This window comes from Dreissena polymorpha, chromosome 14 (assembly GCF_020536995.1).
Source record: "Dreissena polymorpha isolate Duluth1 chromosome 14, UMN_Dpol_1.0, whole genome shotgun sequence".
Classification (NCBI taxonomy): Eukaryota; Metazoa; Mollusca; class Bivalvia; order Myida; family Dreissenidae; genus Dreissena; species Dreissena polymorpha.
Genome location: NC_068368.1, coordinates 16,352,364 through 16,374,865, shown reverse-complemented (window position 1 = coordinate 16,374,865; position 22,502 = coordinate 16,352,364). Strand labels below are relative to the sequence as shown.

Genomic DNA, 22,502 nt, shown 5'->3' with positions numbered 1-22,502 from the left:
AGACCGACTATGCAACATCGCGCGTGACACATTTATCTTTATTGGACATGTATTGATGGTTTTTGAAATACGTTTGAATAAATATCAACAAACATGAGAAAGTGTGTCACGCGCTAAATAAGCTGCCATTACACGGACTTCTTCACGGATTGTCGAAATTAAGAATTTCCAATATTTGTCACTGATTAAGAAAATTAAAGAAAAGTATACGCAATTTTGGGGAATAATTTCTTGAGTTGTATGCTAATTAAAATGGCGCTCTTCAGTTTAGATTTTTAAATCTCGCAATTTAAAGAATTTACTGAAAAACAAGAGATGTGTTTGTCAGAAACACAATGCCCCCTTATGCGCCGGTTTGATTTTGTTTACATTTGACCTTGAAGGATGACCTTGACCTTTCACCACTCAAAATGTGCAGCTCCATGAGATACACATGCATGCCAAATATCAAGTTGCTATGTTCAATGTTGCAAAAATTATGGTCAACGTTAAAGTTTTCGGGCGGGCAAAAGACAGACAGACAGACAGGCAGACAGACGGACGGACGGACGGACAGACGGACAATTCAACTGCTATATGCGACCCTACCGGGAGCATAATAACATGCTACAATCTGTGAAAACGTCCCTTCAATATTACGCTCATTAGTTGTTTACACAAATTGTTTGACACAAAATGTAGTAATTATAAGTAAAAGGTAGATTTAAGTAATCCAAAAGAACACGACTTTAATGAATTTTATTAGAAATGCACAGTTATTAGGTTAATGTTATTGTTATTCAATCACAAATAGTACATGCCATATATGAAGAGTGATTAAAATAAACATCGTAAGATAAAACAGAAGAAATGTATGTTTTATCAACGCGAAATAAATCCAATACTGAAGAAGAAAACAAAAAAAGTTAAGTGAATAATATAGCACCTGCAAAAATTAATTAATGTAAAAATATAATAAACAACGTACTTATTCGAATATTAAAGAAACACGTTTTAATAAAGTAAAATATTTTTTAAAACATGCTTAACTGAAAACGACACAACCACATAATGTAAAGACAACAAAATTAATATACAGTATTATGTAAAGAAAATGACATAGCCATATTATCGCAAGAAAACAATATAATATATAATATTGAGACAACGACAAGATGTTGCTTTTTAAAAAAATGATAAAACCTTAGATTGTCATGAAAACAACAAAATAATTGTATCTAAAAATACAGGACATAACCATATTATGTCAAGAAAAGGAATTCAAAATATTAAAAGTATTATGAAAAGAATAGATATTAACCATATTATGTCGATATAACCATAGTATGTCTTTTTTCTTCAGCCATTCTTAATTAAACCTGTTTTGAATATGTAGTTATAATAAATATTTATATGCATAAAATTGGATGGGGGCAAGATATTTAATTGTCAAGCTTTTTTTTGTAAAAGTATGTTGTAAGAATTCAAAAGAAACAAATCTTGAAAAATCTACTTTATCTGTATTTTGTTTATTCCACACATATACATGAATTCAACAGTCATATTTTAGATATATAAGATTATATAAAAAGTTATTACATGAATAAATGTGTTAACAGACAAATGTATGTTTTTATTTATTTATGGGGGGGGGGGGGGGGGTAATGTACTTTGTTCTTTAAGTACTTTGAAAAAAATTAATATTAATAAACGTCAAAATATACAATATAAAATCAAGTAAAAAGGCATTATTTATCAATCAAGAACATGGATTTCAAAAATAAGCATAATAATATATAAATAAATACCACACCTTAAGTGTCAAAAGAACACTCAATAGTGTTAAATACAAGTATCCTGTAAGTAACTTCCTACTTTTAATAGGATTTACTAGCCTTTACATTTTACAAAATTATTGTTTGTGCAGTGACAAGATTCGGTTTCAACTGTTTAGGCGAAGCATGCAGAGCTGTTTGTCCATTCTGAAGCACAGCTTCATCAGTTTCTTTCGACTTTGACTCCCCATTTACTCCTGCATTTGTAATACCACTTGAATTGTTTACTGCTTCTCCATTTTCCCATGGCTGCCTTTGACTTTCCAGTACATTAACATCGATACTTATTTTGCTCTTATTGTAAGAACTATGTTTTCCATACAGATTCTCTCTTTCGGACAGTGCAATTAACCCGTTTTCATGATTCGTTTCTGCTTCTCCATTTGCCGATGTCTCTCCATGACCTTTGAGTAAATCTCCCTCAAAGCCACTCTTGCTATTATTATAATAACCGGGTTTTCCATAAACAATCACTTCTTCGGGTCTAGCACTTATCCCATTTTCCAGAGTCGGAGTAATACCAGTTGAATACTTAACTGATTCTCCATTTTCAGACTGCTCGTCACTTTTGCTACTATTGTTAGAACCAGGTTTTCCATACACAATCACGTCATCAGGCATAATACTTGTCCCATTTTCAAAAGACTGCTCCTTAAGTGAAGACTGTCGGCGGAGTGATGGCACTTTGATAGGGAAAGTCCAAGGTGATCCCCAACTGTTGGACAGTGATCTGTTTGATTGAAACATCTGGAACTCGCTTGGGCTGGGAGTAAAACCGACACTTTTTGATTGCTTCAATCGAAGAGCTGGATCGACTGAAGATTTAATTCTCTGGACGAGGACTTCCTGAAAATCTTCATCTTGGCGACGCTAATCCGAAACGAAATAAAGCAGATCTTAACAGTTGTTGATGCATTATCGAGAATTTAACGGCGAGTCTGTAGTTCACAGCTATTGAAGTACATTTTTATACATGTGTTAAGATTTTTTGATAAGTATGAAATGGCTGCAAGGGATAAGCAAAAATACTCGAGTAGCATAAAGATAGATATCTGATTGGTGCGACTACATGTGGAAGCCGATGTTTCCATTTAATTGATAAAATAATTTAATTCTATTAAGACCATAATGAAGAAAAACAAGTACAGGATATAATTATAAAGAACAATTCTTTGTGCACAATTATTTCTGATAATAAATCAATACATTGTTATGATCAGTAAGTGGCAAATAAGAACAATACATAATATGTTTTGAGTAAAAAAATCAACTTAAAAAAATAAATAAATGACAAACACATTGGAAAAATGAGACCAAGTCTTACCTCCAATCTATGTGAACCAACAAGCATGGCCATCCAGTCTGGCATCGTGAAGCCTTCATAAAGGATCGGAATGACCCTCTTCCGATGCTCACAGTAAAACACCTGAACAGGTCAATAAAGCAAATTAAGTCAAGAGCACGAATAGTAGGGTCTGTATTTACCAAACCACTCCTAGACTATTGAAGATGTAATATAATAGAATAAAATCAAGAAATATTACTTCAAACACATTTAGAACATATCAGTTTTAAGATTAGTCTTTTTTACCTGTTGCTGACAGACTCTAGAATCCGCAAACACCTCCGACAATATAAACAACACAACACTTGCTTCATCGGCCATCTCTTGAAACTTGCAAATGTTCTTTCGGTTCCTTTCCTCATTCTTTAGATCCAGATCCTCTTTTTTTCGGTCCCTAAGATCTTTCTTTAGGTCCCTATGATCTTTCTTTAGGTCCAAATGATCTTTCTTTAGGTCCATGTGATCATTTGTTAGGTCCCGTTCCTCTTTCTTTAGATCCCAATCCTTATTCTTTAGGTCCCTTTCCTCTTTTTTTAGGTCCCTATTCTTTTCGCTAGCTGACAGGTGCGATTTACAGTCTGACTTGTTGAGGATGGAGTATGTGATTCCTGAAATAGAAATCGAGTTGATGTTTATTGAAATAATTGTTTTAATAATGCCTGGTGAAGAATTGTTGACTTTTTTTTTGTAAAATAATTCAATAGTTGCCAATGTCATAGCAACGCTACCTTCTTGGCTGTTGGCAAGGCTGTCAATGTACTCCAGGTGTGCCTTATCCAGCTGCGTGGTACACCAGACCTCCAAGCCCGACCGCTCTAAAAGGCTCTGTAACTCTTCAGCCTGGCAAGAACACAAAACAGCACTCAGTAAGTTTACACCCTTTACCACTTAGATACGTATTTTCACGCATTTGTAGTCCTTTAGAAAGTTATATTTTATTTAAGAGCTTTCCTACTAGATTCAAGTTTTTAAGGCTTCATCTCCAAACCTTAGATACTGATGAACAGCAAGTGCATATGCTGAACAGACTGCGAGTTACTCGCAGGCTGTTCTGATTTTATGCTGTTTGCACTTTTTTACTTTCCTTCTCAGTGAGAAAGGGTTAAAAGCATCTAAGCCGATGCATTGGAAACATAATTTGAAGATACTCTCTAGTTGTGTGCATAAACGGGCCACGCAATACATGCATTACTCCTACTTCTGTGGCGTATAAAGTGAAGAAACATGACCTTGACATGGTTAAAAAGTCATCATTTGATGGATGTTTTGTTACCTAATGAAATCATTTAAGCAAGTTTGGTTTCGATGGCAACCAATTGAGCAAAACTTAATTATTTCAACATCTAATAAGTGATTTAAAACGTCGAGTTTTCAAACAAGCTATAACATATAACATAGCCCTCCCTGTTGGACATGTATTTCAATAGTGCAGATCCCTTTGCGAAACTTTGGTATAAAACACTTATGGTAAATTTCAGTGGATGTGTTTGTATTTTACTTTTTATGTTAAGATGTTCCAAAATGTTTCCATGTCTGTATTCATAGCTTTCTTGCAGCACACCATAACCATTTTGTACAGCCATTTAAGGAACATGTTCTGATGTTCCATAAAATATGGTTTAACTTCTAAAAGAAAATGTTACACACATTCAAACAAATGTGCGGGCAAATGGAAATTACATAAGGTAAGTGAAGCTTAAAACAACTTGGTAACCAAAATGACTTTATAATTTCTAGTTATGGGCTATTTTATAATGTTAAAAGATCCAGCCACTTACAAAGCTGACTTGATCCGGATGCAGGCAGATCATAACAAGAGGTTTTCCTTCGCGATCGTTTATGGTTGCCATTAAGTTGTCCTCTTCTACGCATGCACAACTTTTAACTACTGTTCCCTGAAATGTTACACACATTTTCATACGACATAGGTATATTATTATATGAAAATAAGTCGATTCAAAGTTTAATACATCTACACAAAATGATGGTTTGCATCACAAAACATTTTCGCATTAAATGATCTTTTTTTATGTCAGTAAAAATTCCCAATGTCACCATTTTCGATGAATAAAGCTTTCAACAAACTTATTATCTCAATGTATATTCTTTATACGAAATACACTTTCAAGTATAAAATAATAATATTTTAAAACATTCAATTTAAAACCCAATTGCATTTGAATTAATAGTTATTGAAAATTTAAAAAATCAAAATCATTCACAATTTGATAAGCAATTACATCTAGTAAAATGTAAATTAAACAATTAACAAACTGCATTACAAAATCTATTATAATACCCTCTGAACGGTTACATACTCGTTTTAACAGTGACGGCATTACGGAATTCACAAGTTTTCTGACGCGGTTTGCTATTTTCTCCGACACAAGTTTGACATCTTCTGTCTTCCAGTTCAGAATATCATCATCAGCATTATCTAGGTAAAAAGAAGAAACATTAAGTGTTTAGAGCAGTGAACATTTTGTGTAATGCAGATATCTTATCCCATCACCTTGTCAGTAAGAGTTGTGACTATGTTGAATATTTTGAAAATCAGGACTTTAAAAAAGTATGCATAATAATACGAATCCAGAATGATCTTTGTGAAATCGGGTATCATATTTGTGAGAACTATTCACTATTGTACCTGGATTCAGGTCTGTTGGTCTCCATGGTATGAACTGTGTCGTGGCAAACTGAATGGCAAGACACCTTGGTGGCCACTCTTTTAGGAAACTCACAGGTAGAATATACTTGCCCAACACATCAGCTAGCTTTATCTGAAACAAAATGTTACAGTATTTTATCACTCAAGCATTCATCATTAGTTAACTCTAATGTGAGTTTTTAAATCTGTTTAAATCTGTTTTATGACTTATTATCAAAATTGATAACCTTTTTGTTGCTTACTTATGGCCACAATGATTAGCTAACTTCAGCATGGTAGGGTTTAAACATCACCTTATAATTAAAAAGGTGATTAGATCAAACCCCCAATCCTTCAATACATAGTCCAGCGCTCTACACACTGTGCAAGCTTGCCTGATTAGCTATGATAAAGCTTGGTAAATGTTCTAAATCATTTTATGACTACCCGTATATCTCTAAAACAAAAGCTTATGTCAACTTAATGATAGACAAATTTTACACTCTGGGTAAATTTAATGACTCAATATCTTACTACATTAACCCTTCCCCCATAAGAAGCAAAGTGAAAATTGGAATTGCAATCAGCATAAAACCAGAACAGCCTGCAAGTAACTTGCAGTTTGTTTAGGTTTTATGCTTTTTGCTGCTCATCAGTATCTAAGGTTTGGAGATGAAGCCTTTAAAACTGAAATTTAGTAAAAAAGGTATTAAATTAAATGTAACTATCTAAAGGACTACAAATGTATCAAAATATGTATCTAAGTGGTAAATGGTTAACTGGAAAGACTTCGGATCATTTAATAACTCATCTATTGTACATGTATATGGTTTTAAAGCGTAAGATATTTCAAGGCAGTCATGTTTTTTCTTACAAATATCATGTATATTTTAAGATAGGTATGTGTGTTTTAAAATTGCCAATCCTATATTTTCAGATAGTAAGATTCTAAATACATGTATACCTCTCTGTTGGTCCATTGTGTCTCTCCATACGTTTTGGTTACCAAAGGAACAAACACTTCACAGCCACTCACGGCAAAATTCAGAGAATCTTGCCAATCTACGCCTGTCTGTATCTCATGAACGTCCTGAAAACAATTTAATATAATGTAAGCCGCGTTCTGATAAAACAGGGATTAATGCAGCTGCTAAGAGTGTCATCATGCATAAGCATGTGAAGTGCGCACAGGTTAATCAAAAAGGACACTTTAAGTTTTTACTGGATTTTTACTAAGAAGAGACTTCCTGTAAACAAAAACTTCTATGAAGCTGAAAGTGTAGATTCTGGTAAGCCTGTTTGGACTGGTTGGCTTATCTGAAATGACACTTTACAAAGAAGCATTAAGTCCTGTTTTTTCCAGACCGAGCCTCATAGCTCATGGCATATTTAAGAGATTCCTGCCAATCGACTACAACTTGTATCTCATTAACGTCCTGAAGGAAATATATCATAGCTTCTATCTTTATATTTAACATGTGTCTTGATCCCATGATTGTAGAAAACAACACATGTCATATATCAAATTTGTCCTTTTTTTGCCGTTAAGAAAACCGTTTTGCTAAAAAGAAAAAAAGAGCGGACACAATTGGAGACAAAGAGATGGGAAAAATGCTTCCTATTAACTTTTCCCCACACTATAATTAACACAAGTCCAACCATTACTTGTTTGCAGCAACCCAACCAGCATAACATCAACCAGATAGACACTGAGTCATTAACCAGATAGACACTGAGTCATTAACCAGATAGACACTTAATCATTTACCAATTACCAAGTAGACACTGAGGCATAAATCAGACATATATTGAGTCATTAGCCAGATAGACACTGACCCATTAACCAGATAGACACTGAGCCATTAACCAGATAGACACTGAGTCATTAACCAAGTATACACTGAGGCATTAACCAGATACACACTGAGCCATTAACCAGGTATACACTGGGCCATAAGCCAGATAGACACTGAGTCATTAACCAAGTAGACACTGAGTCATTAACCAGATAGACACTGGGTCATTAACCAGGAATTCACTGAGTCATTAACCAGAAAGACACTGAGCCATTAATCAGATAGACACTGAGCCATTAACCAGATTGACACTGAGGCATTTACCAGATAGACACTGAGCCATTAACCAGGTATATACTGAGCCATTAACCAAATAGACACTGAGCCATTAAGCAGGTATACACTGAATCATTAACCAGATAGACACTGTGTCATTAACCAGATATACACTGAGCCATTAATCAGAAAGACAATGAGCCATTAACCAGATAGACACTGAGCCATTAATCAGATAGACACTGAGCCATTAACCAGATAGACACTGAGCCATTAACCAGATAGACACTGAGTCATTAATCAGGTATTCACTGAATCATTAACCAGATAGACTCTGAGTCATTAACCAGGTATACACTGAGCCATTAACCAAATAGACACTGAGCCATTAACAAGATAGACACTGAGCCATTAACCAGATATACACTAAGTCATCAACCTGGTATACACTGAGCCATTACCCAGATAGACACTGAGCAATTAATCAGATATACACTGAGCCATTAACCAGATAAACACTGAACCATTAACCAGATAGACACTGAGCCATTTACCAAGTAGACACTGAGGCATTAACCAGATACACACTGAGCCATTAACCAGATAGACACTGAGCCATTAATCAGATAGACACTGAATCATTAACCAGATAGACAATGAGCCATTTACCAGATAGACACTGGGTCATTGCTTTGCATTACTGACATGTTTATTCTCATCCAGCGTTGAAAAATAACATTTTCAACACCACACATAGTTACAAACTAACATATTCAACCTCATCACAGTTATAAACATTTTCAACCTCACCCAGGGTTATTAACTTATATTTTCAACCTCACCCAGGGTTATGAACTAACATTTTCAACCTAAAACAAGGTTATGAACTAACATTTTCAACCTCACACAAGGTTATGAACTAACATTTTCAACCTCACACAAGGCTATGAACTAACATTTTCAGCCTCACACAAGGTTATGAACTAACTTTGTCAACCTCACACAAGGCTATGAACTAACATTTTCAGCTGCGCACAAGGTTATGAACTAACATTTTCAACCTCAAACAAGGTTATGAACTAAAATTTTCAACCTCACATAAGGTTATGAACTAACATTTTCAACCTCACACAAGGTTATGAACTAACATTTTCAACCTTACACAAGGTTATGAACTAACATTTTCAACCTCACACAAGGCTATGAACTAACATTTTCAGCCTCACATAAGGTTATGAACTAACATTTTCAACCTCACACAAGGTTATGAACTAACATTTTCAACCTCAAACAAGGTTATGAACTAAAATTTTCAACCTCACATAAGGTTATGAACTAACATTTTCAACCTCACACAAGGTTATGAACAATGACCAAGTAACAATCTGGGCAACCCAGCATGTCATAGTGCATATACACAAGCACTCACATACCCTTGACCATTGTGACTGCTATATTAAGCTTTTGGCAAACGGGATCAACAAAAATGATTACATTTTGCGTCACCACCTTGGAGTGCTAAATGCAAAGCATTGATGTTGTCAATGGCAATTACAAACAGCAGCATGGACACAAATTTACCAGATAAACACTAAGGCCTTTTTTTGATAGCCACTCCTTCAACCTCAGGGCATGGCTAGCGGCCTCGGAGCGCACATAGCTGATAAGCACTTGTTTGGGCTCTAGCTGCCCGTCGGTCATGTCCGTCGGCAGTGTGCTTGGCCGCGAGAGGTCCTTACTAGACCGGAACGACAACTGGGGGTTGCTGAAAGGCAACATGCAACAAAAACTAAGCATCAAACACAGTGCTTGATTTTATTATCACAGTTTTTGTGCCTGTATGTGCTTTATAAAAAGAAACATTACAAATTTAAAGCAACTGATTTAAAGACATATGAGGTCAAATATAATATTTTAGCCCAATGCTCACTAGTTGTGGAGCGTTCCCTTAAAAACTTATGTATATGCTTTGAATTTCTGTCTATGATTAAGAGAGTATCTATATACTTGTTTATACACATTCTTGTTTATGTATGGATGATAACATATGAACTTTCATCTGTGAAAACGGGGGTTTAATGCGTGTGCGTAAAGCGTCGTCCCAGGTAAGCATGTGCAGTCCAGGCTTATCAGGGACGACACTTTCAGCCTAAACTAGATTTTTGCAAAGAAGAGACTTTCTGTAAACAAAAAATATCATCAAAGCGGCACGTGTTGTACCTGATTAGCCTCTGCGACTGCACAGGGACGACACTTAACGCATATGCATCAACTTCCCTTTTCACTTAACACGGCCCATATTGATTTTACACAACAAACCAGACACTTACATTTTCATTCTTTTAAATGGTGGTTCCTTTGTTGGAGAGATTTGAGGTGACTGGATGATCATATGCAAATTAGTTGTAACGCAATGTCCAATCAGAATGTCTGCAATGATCATGTGATCCTCCTGGAGCAGGCTGATTGGCCAGAGGTTACCATCGAGGAATTGGAATGTTACAGCAGGCTTGTTGAAAAACAGAATCTGCAATGTTACAAAGAATCAAAATTATGGGAAGCAGCAGTGATGTAGGTATTTGAGTTTGCGTCCAAAAGAATACATAATAAAGAAAATCAAGCCAAATAAATACAACATAGAAAGAAAACTTATTATAGAATTGGGTCCCAAATACCTTTATTTATGGTAAACAGTGTGACTCAGCAACCAAGCAGTAGACCCAGCACACAAACACGCAACAAATACACCAAATGCACATACAAATTATTGGTGAATACAACTGAAGGCAACACTGTTTTATCAAACCATTCTCCTATAAAAACAGAATGTTATCTTCTAGTATATTATCAAACCTCTTTTGAATCACCCACAATATGATATCAAGCCCACTGTTCTATCAAGCAGAATTTCCAATCATGGCTTCTGTTCTATAAGCTTCATTTCTCCATCAAGCCCACTGTTCTATCATTTCTTCCATAATACCTAGCTCACTATTATATCATGCCCAAAGTTCTTTCAAGCACACTATTCTATTAAGTACACAATTCTGTCAAGCAGACAATTCTATCAGTTTCAAGAACATTGTTCTATCAAGCACACATTTAAAGCAAGCCCATTGTTCTATCAAGCTGATAGTTCTGTCAAGCACATTGTTCTATCATGCCTACATTTCTATCAAGCACAGGTTTTATCAAGCCCACAGTTCTATCAAGCACACATTCCGTCAAGCAGAATTTTTTATCAAGGGCACTTTTCTATCAATCCCACTGTTATTTCAAGCCAACTATCAAGCCCAATGTTCATGCTACCTGCTGTTCTATCAAACATACTGTTCAGTCAAGTACACTGTTCTACCAATCAAACTGTTCTATCAAACCCACTTTCCAATAATTAGGGATTTTATCAGGCCCACTATTATACCAAGCATACTGCTTTGTCAAGCAGGGCCCTTGGTACACTTTTGGTGATTGGGGTCGGGGCCCTTAGAGGAGGGAATTTTGCGTTGTTTTGGGCGAAAAGGGGAATTTTAGAAGATCTTTTCACCAGCCATTCAACACCTAAAATTGCTATATTTTAATGTGATTAACATAATTATACATTTAATAAAAAGTTAGTAGCATGATACCAGCTGGCAACATAAGTATAAAAGTTAAAAAAAGGGGGGAATTTTTAGCTGAAATAGGGGAAAAAATATACTTTTTTCATTGGGGGAGCCGCCAATATTCGGCGGTAAAAAGTGCAAAACGAGGGCCCTGTCAAGCAAACTGTTCCATCAAGACCATGTTTTATCATACCTGCTGTTCTATCAAGGACCTTAGTCCTGATAATTTGGAGGTAAATGAGGCATGAACAAACCCAATCATCACATGCTGTCGATTTCGAATTCCAACTTTTGGTAAATCTGAAAACACAATTAATCTGGTAGTTGACAGACCTAAAAGGGATGAAAATCTAAACAGTGTCAGTTTATTTTGGGGGATTCTGGACCTGGTACTAAGAATAACAAATTTTGCTCAATTTTCTATATACTTCTCTGTTATATATCACAGAAAAATAAAAAAATAAACTTTAAAGTCTGTTTTTAAATGCTTCATTGACCAATACAATTTATAAAATTCAACATGCTTATTGACCTATATATTTTTTTAAAATTATCCATAGAATTATTATTTATGGGGAAAGTTTGTACAATATATTGACAATAATTACGGGTAAGTTAAAGTGATATTACTATCGCAACCGTTTTTTTATTTTTGGTGTTTTCACTTCATATACACTTATATTTGTTAATGCAGAATCAACATACTAAAACAAAATCCTGAAAAGAAATAAATAATGCATTTGAATATCAACCGTCCTTTCGTTTGACAACTGATCATGCATGTACGATGTGAACCTAAATAGGTTTTAGTGCAGATTCGTTAATACGGCACAAAGACACAATTTTGTTTTACGGATCATTTCAGCTTACAGGACTTGGTGAGTCACGTAAGATATCGAATATAAAATATATTTTTATAAACAACTGGTAGCAAGATGAGTTGTAGATAATTGGTCAGTAACCACATTTTAACTAACTCTTTTAACCTGTTTATTCTTTTCAGGTCAATTCAACAGTGAAAAATGCCCATAATATCACTTTTAACAGTTTATGTTGGGGTATACAGCTTCTTTATCAGTACTGATATTTTTATCTGACATTCATGTAAAATATTTCTGATTAAACATACTGTATTTTATCTTTAAGTTGATTTCGTTGTTTTGATTCAGTAACTGGGCAACACACATATTTGTTTCTTGTGCTTCTGAAATAATCCATCTGAAAATATCCAACAATGATGTTTTTTACCACACATCACCATCAATTAAATCAAAATATTCATACAAAATTGTTAATTGCTGTAGAATGTTTTGAATAAGCAATCACCAATTTTCTCTCAAACTGACAATTTTAATTATTTATTTTGAAAGTCATTTACGTACGTTGTCTTCTGGATGTCAAAATTGAACTAAATTCAAGACCAAAATAGATAATTTGTATTGTTTTTATTGATTTCAAATACACATGTATACATTTAAAAAGAGAATTACACATTAACAATAGGCTGTTTTAATACCAGCCCTTTGTTCCCTTTTCAGGTTACCACTCATAGTAAAACAATAACATTATGACATGAACTTTAAGTTTGCAGATAAGACGTGAATTAATATTCAAACTTACACATTAATTAGTTCTAGTATTGAGTTCCCTAGGAAACAAACTCGCAAATAATTGAAAACAATAAACAAACACAAATAAAACCTGTCCTTCAGAACAGAATTGCTTAACAAAACAAAAAAATAAAATGCTTATTCTACCTGCAAGAAAAATAATTCAGACTCTCAAACAAAAAATCAGAAATTCAAGTGTAAATTTGAAATGTAACCAAATAACGGCTACAAAATAAGACAAACTTGGAACTTTGAACACATCTGGTTTTGGGGAAAAAAAGATAATTGTAGAGAATAAAATATTTCCAAATACGAGCTACAAAATTAGCGAAAATTTCCATTCAGTTGGTAAATAAGACATAATGCGGAAAAAACAGATACTTTTCAAGATTGAGAATATTACCCCAAAAACAGCTCTATATAAAAGTTAAAAAACACGAATAGTAGTCACTTACCCTTCTTTTGTGCAGAAGCAGTAATTTGTGGGGCATGACAACAATTGGTTAGACAGAGATACCCTGAGATCCTTCAGTGTCGTGACACGTGGATCAATGCCGTGTAGAATACCCAGATTCGAAGCCTGCGATCCTGTCACATCACTGAGAAGATGGACCCCAATTATACCAGGATCCATGGCTTGACGGAACCTGTAAACACTAATACAAAAAATAATGTTAGAAACTGGTAAACACAAATACAAAAAATAATTTCAGGAACCTGTCAACACAAACAATAACTTTGTAAACACAAATAATACTTTAAGGAACCTGTTAATACAAATACAAAAATAATTTCCAGCATATACTCATCATTTAAACAAAACAATATTTTGTAATTTAAAGTTGTGAAATTGCAATGATCTTTCAATAAAGACAGAAAACTGCACTTGGTTAATTACCAAGTAATTTTCTTTTGTAATACTATTTTCCTTAGAAATTATCAACATTTATATAAATGTAAAAAATCAGTAATAAATGTTATGATTTATTGATAATGGAAACATTAATGAAACAATGCATCCTACTTTCAATCGGACCTTTGTGTAATGGGACACTCCTTTGTACTGAATCTAACACACTTAAGTAAATAAACTTATCAAATATATGAACATGCACTTAATTCACAGTAACTTATACACTCTTCTGACAAAAATTCAAGATTAAATGTAGGTTTAACATAAACTCGTGTATTTTCATACCTTTTTAGTTATAATTTTGAAAATCAAAAGGTTAATCTTAAAATAAAAATGATAACATAAACAGCATTCTTACACCTGAACACGAACTTTATAAGTAAAGAAGTTTTTGCCTTGACACCGGCAAATTTTCCGCGAAAAAGCATGAAACTCGATGAAGGAGAAAATGTGTTGCAGGAAGATCCATTTTGTCACGTTTTGCTTCAACAGCATCGGGGATCTCGTTGTGACATGTGTTTTGATTCGTAAGAACCATTTGCTGACTTTTCTGATGTACCTATAATAAAACAATGGAATGTTCAATTTGTCATATATTTTCGGATTGCAATTTCGGATGAAAATGAATTTTCGGATATGGAAATCGGATAAAAAGTAAACTAACAAATGGACACAGTGTATATCTTATTTGCAAAATACGGAAATCAGTTTGTTCCTAAGTCTGGTATCCAGAAAAGATGACAAACTCATTTAAAACAGGATCTCAATATCCTCATCATGTGAATACTTGTCCTTGACCTGAAATCAGAAAGAAAATAACAAATTATTACAGAAATATTTGTTACATTTGAGAATAAATTAAGACATCATAAGTGGCAAATGAGTACCATAATTCATGTAAGTGTTCTTAACTAAAGCATCAAAATCATACAAAATAAGTAATGTTTATCCTCAGTTCCTCCCACATACATTGATTATCCCTTTCACAAATAGCAACTGAGCCATACATGCCAGACGTCCCGATCTCAGCGGGACAGTCCCGCTTTTGGGCCCTTTGTCCCGGCGTCCCCATATGAAACGATTTGTCCCGACATTCGTAAAAAACGATGTAAGGTCTATAGGTTCCCAATAAAATTCGCTATTCAAGCTCTGTTTCGCTAACACTTACCATCGCTAATCCCTTTTTTGCCCCCAATTAACAATCCGATTCTACTTTTCGTGTGTACCAATGTTGTTTATGGCACCTTATCAGTGATTAATTGGCTAATTATTGATTTTATCAGGCATTCACACCATGGTGGTCTTCAAGGTAGTGGTCGCTTATTGCTATCAATAGTTGTATTATAATGAAATAAATGTTGAAAATGTGTTTGTTTTTGTCTTTGTTTTAAATGGTTTACAAAAAAATTGTTTTGTAAAATGAACTCTACGTCATTAATGAGTCTTTTACATTCAATGTTTAGGTCCAAAATAGCGGGATAATCCGAATGTGCAATATACCAAATTCGCAACAAACAGTCCAATAAGTAATACCCATCCTGTCTAGTGTAATTGGGTGTAATTGTAATAAAAACAATGAGGTGCTATGCATGACAGTTTGACCCTACTCCAATTAAGCCGCGACAATTAACAAGTAACAAACTGCGCATGGATACATGCTTAAAAAAATGTTCGGTAGATAGTTTACTGTAACCCGTACTTTAAGTGTACTGGATAGCCTCCCCTGCGTTAATGTTTGCCATTGAAAGTAATATAATGATTATTGTTGTCGTAATGTTCCAGATTTTGTACTCTAAAAAGATGAATATTATCTTCGTTGTTTGCTATTGTCTTATTTAATAAAACTGTTATTGTTATGTTTTAGATTTCATGCTTTATATCAGATGTTTTATGTCTTGAATTAAAGTATCAAGAGGATTGTTAGTACTAAACTGACTACAGTAAAGGTGGAATGATAGATCGTTTTAGGTGTCCTGCTTTTTGGTCAAATGTCCCGACAATTTTTTATGGAATGTCCCACTTTGGACCTAAAAAATCCTGGCATGTATGACTGAGCCATAAGTTAACTGTTATTAACCAGCGTTGGCATTACATTCTTTTTATTTGAAGTCAACCATGGTTGTCTTCCCCAGCGTTCACTCACTGAATGGTGTATTTGCGATCATTGGCTATCACTCTAAATTTTCCTTTTTATTTCAAAATTCTACATTCAGGCCTTTTCCGCCCTATGCCACGGGTCCAAAATTCTTCTTTTTTTTTTTTTTTTTTTTTTTAACCTTAAAATATATAAGTTAACCTGATCCAGTGTAGAAAATAAAAACAAATTGCATAATTAAATTATCCGTTGCCTAAAATTTGTTTTAAAAACAGTAAAATATGTTAAATTCATTATTTAAGACTTTCCTTATTTCCCCCAAAATCCGGCGTTTCCGCGATTTTTTTCACCTAAAAAAAGGCCAGGCCCTTGCCCCAAAATAAGAAAAAAAAAACTGCATTTATCACACATGTTCATAATATTTTTTTAAATTTTAATCATATGTTATCAAAATGGTGGTTTATAATTTACCAGTTAACGGCTTCTTTGAAATATAGGAAACACTATTTACATGCGATTATTTTTCCCAATTGAGCCAGTTTTGTGATTAATTTTTTTCCCAAAATGGGGTTTTTCACGACGTGAAATTCCCAAAATTCCAGTGTGGCGTTTTCCCAAAATGGAGGGGAAAAGGCCTGACATAATGTAACATTTTTCAAATCATTATTGATTTAAACTCCATAGGGGCTGCCATCTTTAAAATTTTCAGCAATCTTAGGGGGCGTGGATAACATTCAAACATTGGGGAGGCCTTCCAGTTTCTGTCCTGGGAACATAAAGGGGTTGTGTGTAAAATTTGAGTCTCAAATTAGGCCCAATTCCCAATCTCAAAAAAGTCTTCAATTTCCAGAATAAGTGACTAAAATTCCATATGGAAAGGATTAATAAAATGTATCAAAATATCAGATCATCTTTTTGATCAAGCTCTATTAGTTGATACTTAGTAAATATTATAAACAAAAAGCACACATTTTAAATGTGAATTGTATAGGTATTCAATTTAAATGACTCAATTCTTAGTCAAAACAATTTTTTCCAAATCCTAATGGCCTTGATCCCATTCCAAAAATTGTGAAAAAAAGTACTGGTCATCATGTTATTCAAAACAGTAATTAACAAATGGTTTCTTTTTTACTTTATAGATCTGATGACTTAAAAAAATGCACAGGATGTGGTGGGGTGTATTACTGCAATCGCCTTTGTCAGGTAAGATTGTAGAAAGTACTAAACAGTGGTGTTTTCATTAGCAGGGCTTTTTTTTTGCCCGATTTTATAGCCAAAATTCGGCTATATTCCCAATCGCAAAAAGTATACTTTTTTCCCAAAAATTGCTAAAAAATTCCCAAATAGAAAAAAACTGCTAATGACATTGGCTGGTTCGCTTTTTAACAAAGCCTTGTCAGATTCGTTCTCATACGGGTTTTAGACTATACCTCGATTTGGATAATGTCGGCATTATTTGTGTGCAAGATATTCTCCGTGTTGTTAAGAAACTTATTTTATTTGTGATGAAATTCAAGTGTTTTATGATTCGGCTGCATGGAAAATAAATATGTTGCGCAATTCTAAATATAACATGAAAAATATTCCTAAGCAAAACCCTGGCGGCAAAACAAAAACTGTTATTTTGTTAAGCAAGCGTCATTAAATAATAAATAAACAAACATCGTCAAGAAGTACAAGTCTTACCATTGAAACTCCCTCCATTGTTAATGATAGTGATTAAATAACAAGTGAAGTGACTCTTTTGCATCGTCATACTTGATTTCCGAAAGCCAGGGGCGTAGATAACCTCCAAACATTGGGGAGGCGGACGCAAGGTCCCGGCTCTTAAAAGAATAACATTGTTAATGTAATAAATTTTGTGTTTAATATTAATGATAATAATAAAAAAGCATTATTAAGCAACAATACAAGTATTATTTGTATGTTGTTGTTTTTTCTAAATTTTGTTTGTATTTAGATCGACGTAAGGTTCATAAAAGGTAAGAATGGTCGCAAATTAAAATTTAATACTAATAAACATACCTCATCGTAGTGGAGCCATGTGAACGAATCAAACCAATTAGATTGGAATGAGCGCTGTTCTGGCTTTTTCTTCCCAAATGTACGCTTAGGAAAAGCAAAATTTTGAGGCTGATTAGGAATACTCATTTTGAACATTAAACAATTACATATATGATATTATTTCAATTGTTTCTAATCAAATAATAACTGTTATACTTAGAGAACAAAAATATTTTTAATCAAATTAATGTTTTACACGCGTATATTTACTCAAAATTGTTTTTAGTGGTAGTTACCTTTGAATTAAAGTGATCAATAAAAATTAAAAGAAAAGCCTGTCCTTAATCAAAACACAGACAGTGCAATCACGGAAAAGAACAATAACCAATTAACACAATGACATTTACCCGGGCCCCTGGTTTATGACACCTAACAAGGGATATTGACACATCACTATTGGCAACCCCGGAGCAGACTGAGAGGGGACACATGGCTTCTGCACTGACGGCGGATGATAACAAAAATACTGGTTTTGGGGCGGCGATTTTGGGGGATTTTACCTTTTATTTATATAACAACGACTAGCCGAAATATTTGGGAGGCGGATGCTTCCCCTGCCTCCCCAAAACCTACACCCCTGCCGAAAGCAAAGTGCTGACTGATATTCAACATGTTGAAAGCAGTAGTTCTTCAGAAGAAGATGAAGCGCCTCCTAATAAAATGGTGCCTGATGTGACTGAAGACTTTGTGTGAGCTTATTACCCCTATGTGGAAAACTGTTGATCATTATCGTGTTTGTGATTAAAGATGCTGAACTCATTCTGACATATAGTTTTCAATCCCAATTGATTTCCCCAATTTCTTGAAAATGCCAATAAAATTCCCAATTTCAAAGCAATGGGCTATCTTCCCAAAAAGCTGAAAAAAAGCCCTGTCTAGAAGATGCATATCATTTATTTGTCTTTAACATTCTTATACTACTAGCTGATTACCAGGTAAACATTTTAGTAAGTGTAAAAACAGTGTTCTCCATAAAATTTGAGTACCGGTAGCCAGTTATATTCTCTCATGACTAAGGACTAAAATGGGTGTTATTTGCGCTGTTTTGAATTGATATCTTGGGAAAAAAGTTTTTATGCCCCCTTTCAAAGAAAAGGGGGCATATAGTGATCGGACTGTCCGTTTGTCTGTCCGTCTGTCTGTCTGTTCGTATTTCTGTCACACTTTGCGTTTAAGTTTCGAAAAATGCTCAAAACTTCTATGTCCCTTGAGATATAAGTGGTGAAAGCGTCGGCTGCCATTGCTTGTTGAGAACAGTGGTAAAAAGTTCAGGGGTTAATTTCCTTGATACTGTTTACATTGGTCACGGAAACTGCTTACATCTGTTCTACGAAAAGGTACTCAAAATCAAAACCAAAATTCTTTCATTCTCATCATGCGGATAAGTTATTAGCACAGCTGTTCTCGGAGATACATGCCACACCCATTTCTGGGTCACTAGGTCAAATGTCAAGGTCACTGTGACCTCTAAAAAAATTTCTGACAAGCTTTCATTTATTCAAAACTGCACCTGCAGCCGAGCTTTGGCATCCGTGATGCGGTGCTCTTGTTTAAGTCTCTACATGACCATGTTCTCTTTTTTGTGTGCAAGAAACGAGATTGGATGGTTCACAAGCTGGAGTGCAAATGTCTGAAGGCTATTGCTCCTAAGATTCCGATGGATTCTGTGAGACTTCTGTTGCGATTGGTCATCAGTCAGAACCTCAATCTTCCCATGAACAATCAGTGGTCGAGAACAGTTGAAGATTTGATGGCTCGTAAGATATGGTCTTTTAATTTTTTTGTGTTTTCCTGTTTGATCCCTTGACTGGTATTAGTGTCAGAATTCTATTATTATTTATGTTTTCATTTTTATGACTGTAAGGGTAGAATTATGTCTCGGTTTGAAATTTAAAAACAAATTTGAACACAATTATGATGTTCATTTTGCTATAATTATATGAAGAAAGTTGTTTGAAATCATTAGATTCTCTTCTTTATGTACCATAAATGTGGAGTATATGTATGAGCCTTGCTCTGTGAAAAGGGGGTTTAAATCATGTGCGTAACGAATCCTCATAGCTTAGCTTGAGCAGTCCACACAGGCTAATCAGGGACGACACTTTCCGCTCTTATGATATTTTTTGTTTCAGGAAAGTCTCTTCTTAGCAAAAATCTAGTTTAGGCAGAAAGTGTTGTTCCTGATTAGCCTGTGCAGACTGCACAGGCTAATCTGGGATGACACTTTTCACTCAGGCATTAAACCCCCTTTTCACAGAACTCAGCCCATACATTTTATATTCCCTCATAATCAAGGTGGAGGAGGTGTGTACTGGACTAACCTTAGACATTTTTCTGTAGACAAAACTTGTTCTACAAAGTATTTCCACACTTATCAATGTACAACATAAAAACTTGCACTTGTACTTATTATTATGCCCCCGAAGGAGGGCATTTAGTGATGGGACCGTCCGTCTGTCTGTTCGTCTGTCTTTCCATCACACTTTGCATTAAGAAGTCGAAAAATGCTCATAACTTCTATGTCGCTTCATAAGTAACCTTCATATTTGGTATGCATGTGTATATGGACAAGGCCTTTCCATACACTCAAAAATTTCGACCCCTTTGACCTTGACCTTCAACTTAGGGTCGGCGTTTATGTTTCGAAATCTGCGTTTAGGTTTTGAAAAATGCTCATAACTTCTATGACGCTTCAGATGTTACCTTCATATTTGGTATGCATGTGTATATGGACAAGGCCTTTCCATGCGCACACAAATTTTGACCCCGTAGACCTTTAACTTCAACTTAGGGTCCGCGTTTAGGTTTTGAAAAATGCTCATAACTTCTATGTCACTTCAGATGTAACCTTCATATTTGGTATGCATGTATATATGGAAAAGGTCTTTCTATTGGCACACAAATTTTGACCCCTTTGACCTTAATCTTTATCTTAGGGTCCGCGTTTAGGTTTCAAAATCTGCATTTAGGTTTTGAAAAATGCTCATAACTTCTATGTGGCTTCTGATGTAACCTTCATATTTGGTATGCATGTGTAAATGGACAAAGCCTTTCCATATGCACACAAAGTTTGACACCTTTGACCTTGAACTTGAACTTAGGGTCCGCGTTTAGGTTTCGAAATCTGAGTTAAGGTTTTGAAAAATGCTCATAACTTCTATGTCACTTCAGATGTAACCTTCATATTTGGTATGCATGTGTATATGGACAAGGCCTTTCCATACGCACACAAATTTTGACCCCTCTTACCTTGACCTTGAACTTCGGGTCCGCGTTTAGGTTTCGAAATCTGCGTTTGGGTTTCGAAAAATACTCATAACTTCTATCAAAGCGTTTTTGGGGGCATATGTCATCCTATTGAGACAGTTCTTGTTCCCTTATGATATGAAGTTGTACATGTGTAACTTGTATTATCCTACATAAACAATGGCATAGTTTTTCCTTTTTTTGCAGGGCCCTCAATCTATCAAATCTGCGGCCGAATTTCGACCGCAGTCCCCCACCTGAAAAGTATACTTTTTTCCCCTTTTCGGGGGAAAAATTCTCCCTGAAATAAAATTTTTTTTTTTTTTTTTTTAATAAGATGTGTCTCATGATTATTATATCTCAATTCTATTTCAATTTAATCTTGTCAAACATACTAAATTATGAAAAAAGAAATGAATATAGTGCAAACATGCACAAATGTAATAATGAGAGAGTAAGTAAAAGAAATCCCCCCAAAAGCAAAACGCCGCGAAAATTCCGCCTCATGAGGGTAGTGACCCGCTTCCCCTTAAATGGGTTGAGGGCCCTGTTTTGATTTTTAGCTCGACTATTATATATGAAATATATATAGTGGAGCTATTCTACTCACCCCGGCTTCAGCGTTTCCGTTTCTGTTAGCGTGCAAATGTTAAAGTTTTCGTACTACCCCAATTATTTTCATTGTCCCTTGACATATTGCTTTCATATTTTGCATACTTACCATCATTACCCCAACCTATAAACAAGAGCATACAACTGTATCAAGCATTTTGACAGAATTATTGCCCCATTTTTACTTAGAATATGCATATTATTGATAAATCTATGTTAAAATTTGCATACTACCCCAAATATTTCCTATGTCCTTGGACATATTGCTTTTATATTTTGCATACTTGTTTACCAACATGACCCCAACCTATACACAAGAGCAGACCACTGTATCAAGCATTTTGACAGAATTATTGCCCCTTTTTTACTTATAATATGCATATTATTGATAAATCTATGTTAAAGTTTGCGTACTACCCAAAATATTTCCTATGTCCTTTGACAAATTGCTTTCATATTTTGCATACTTGTTTACCAAC

The 22,502-nt window shown here is 34.7% G+C and overlaps 2 protein-coding genes across 4 annotated transcripts in view; one reads left to right on the top strand and one right to left on the bottom strand.

Moving 5' to 3' along the window:
* Positions 1-724: 724 nt before the first annotated feature.
* LOC127858318 (uncharacterized) lies at positions 725-14,369 on the bottom strand. 3 transcript variants are annotated; one of them, XM_052395353.1, is made up of 14 exons: positions 14,289-14,369; positions 13,546-13,746; positions 12,610-12,698; positions 11,674-11,780; positions 10,209-10,405; positions 9,460-9,643; positions 6,771-6,896; positions 5,807-5,939; positions 5,478-5,596; positions 4,938-5,054; positions 3,888-3,999; positions 3,406-3,767; positions 3,139-3,240; positions 725-2,684 (listed from the first exon to the last, which is right to left on the bottom strand). In XM_052395353.1, the coding sequence occupies exons 2-14, from the start codon at positions 13,722-13,724 to the stop codon at positions 1,884-1,886; spliced, it is 2,628 nt and encodes an 875-aa protein (XP_052251313.1). In that variant the 5' UTR covers positions 13,725-13,746; positions 14,289-14,369; the 3' UTR covers positions 725-1,883. The 3 variants fall into 3 exon arrangements, with proteins under 3 accessions (XP_052251313.1, XP_052251314.1, XP_052251312.1); XM_052395354.1 differs by having other exon boundaries at positions 14,115-14,355; XM_052395352.1 differs by having other exon boundaries at positions 14,127-14,355.
* A 3-nt stretch (positions 14,370-14,372) lies between these two features.
* LOC127858320 (histone-lysine N-methyltransferase SMYD3-like) overlaps positions 14,373-22,502 on the top strand; it is a 55,007-nt gene continuing 46,877 nt past the window's right edge. The window contains exons 1-3 of the mRNA XM_052395357.1: positions 14,373-14,530; positions 17,241-17,304; positions 19,757-19,922. Of these exons, the coding sequence (XP_052251317.1) occupies positions 14,430-14,530; positions 17,241-17,304; positions 19,757-19,922 (331 nt within the window). The 5' untranslated portion in view covers positions 14,373-14,429. The remainder of the gene's footprint in view (positions 14,531-17,240; positions 17,305-19,756; positions 19,923-22,502) is intronic.

Bases quoted from the DNA above. Each gene is read 5' to 3' on its own strand.
- LOC127858318 (XM_052395353.1), bottom strand. From the start codon at position 13,724: ATGGATCCTGGTATAATTGGGGTCCATCTTCTCAGTGATGTGACAGGA. The intron at 5,940-6,770 runs GTATACATGTAT...ATTTTGTTTCAG, and splicing joins CACAATGGACCAACAGAGAG to ATAAAGCTAGCTGATGTGTT. The intron at 3,768-3,887 runs GTAGCGTTGCTA...TTTCTATTTCAG, and splicing joins CCTTGCCAACAGCCAAGAAG to GAATCACATACTCCATCCTC.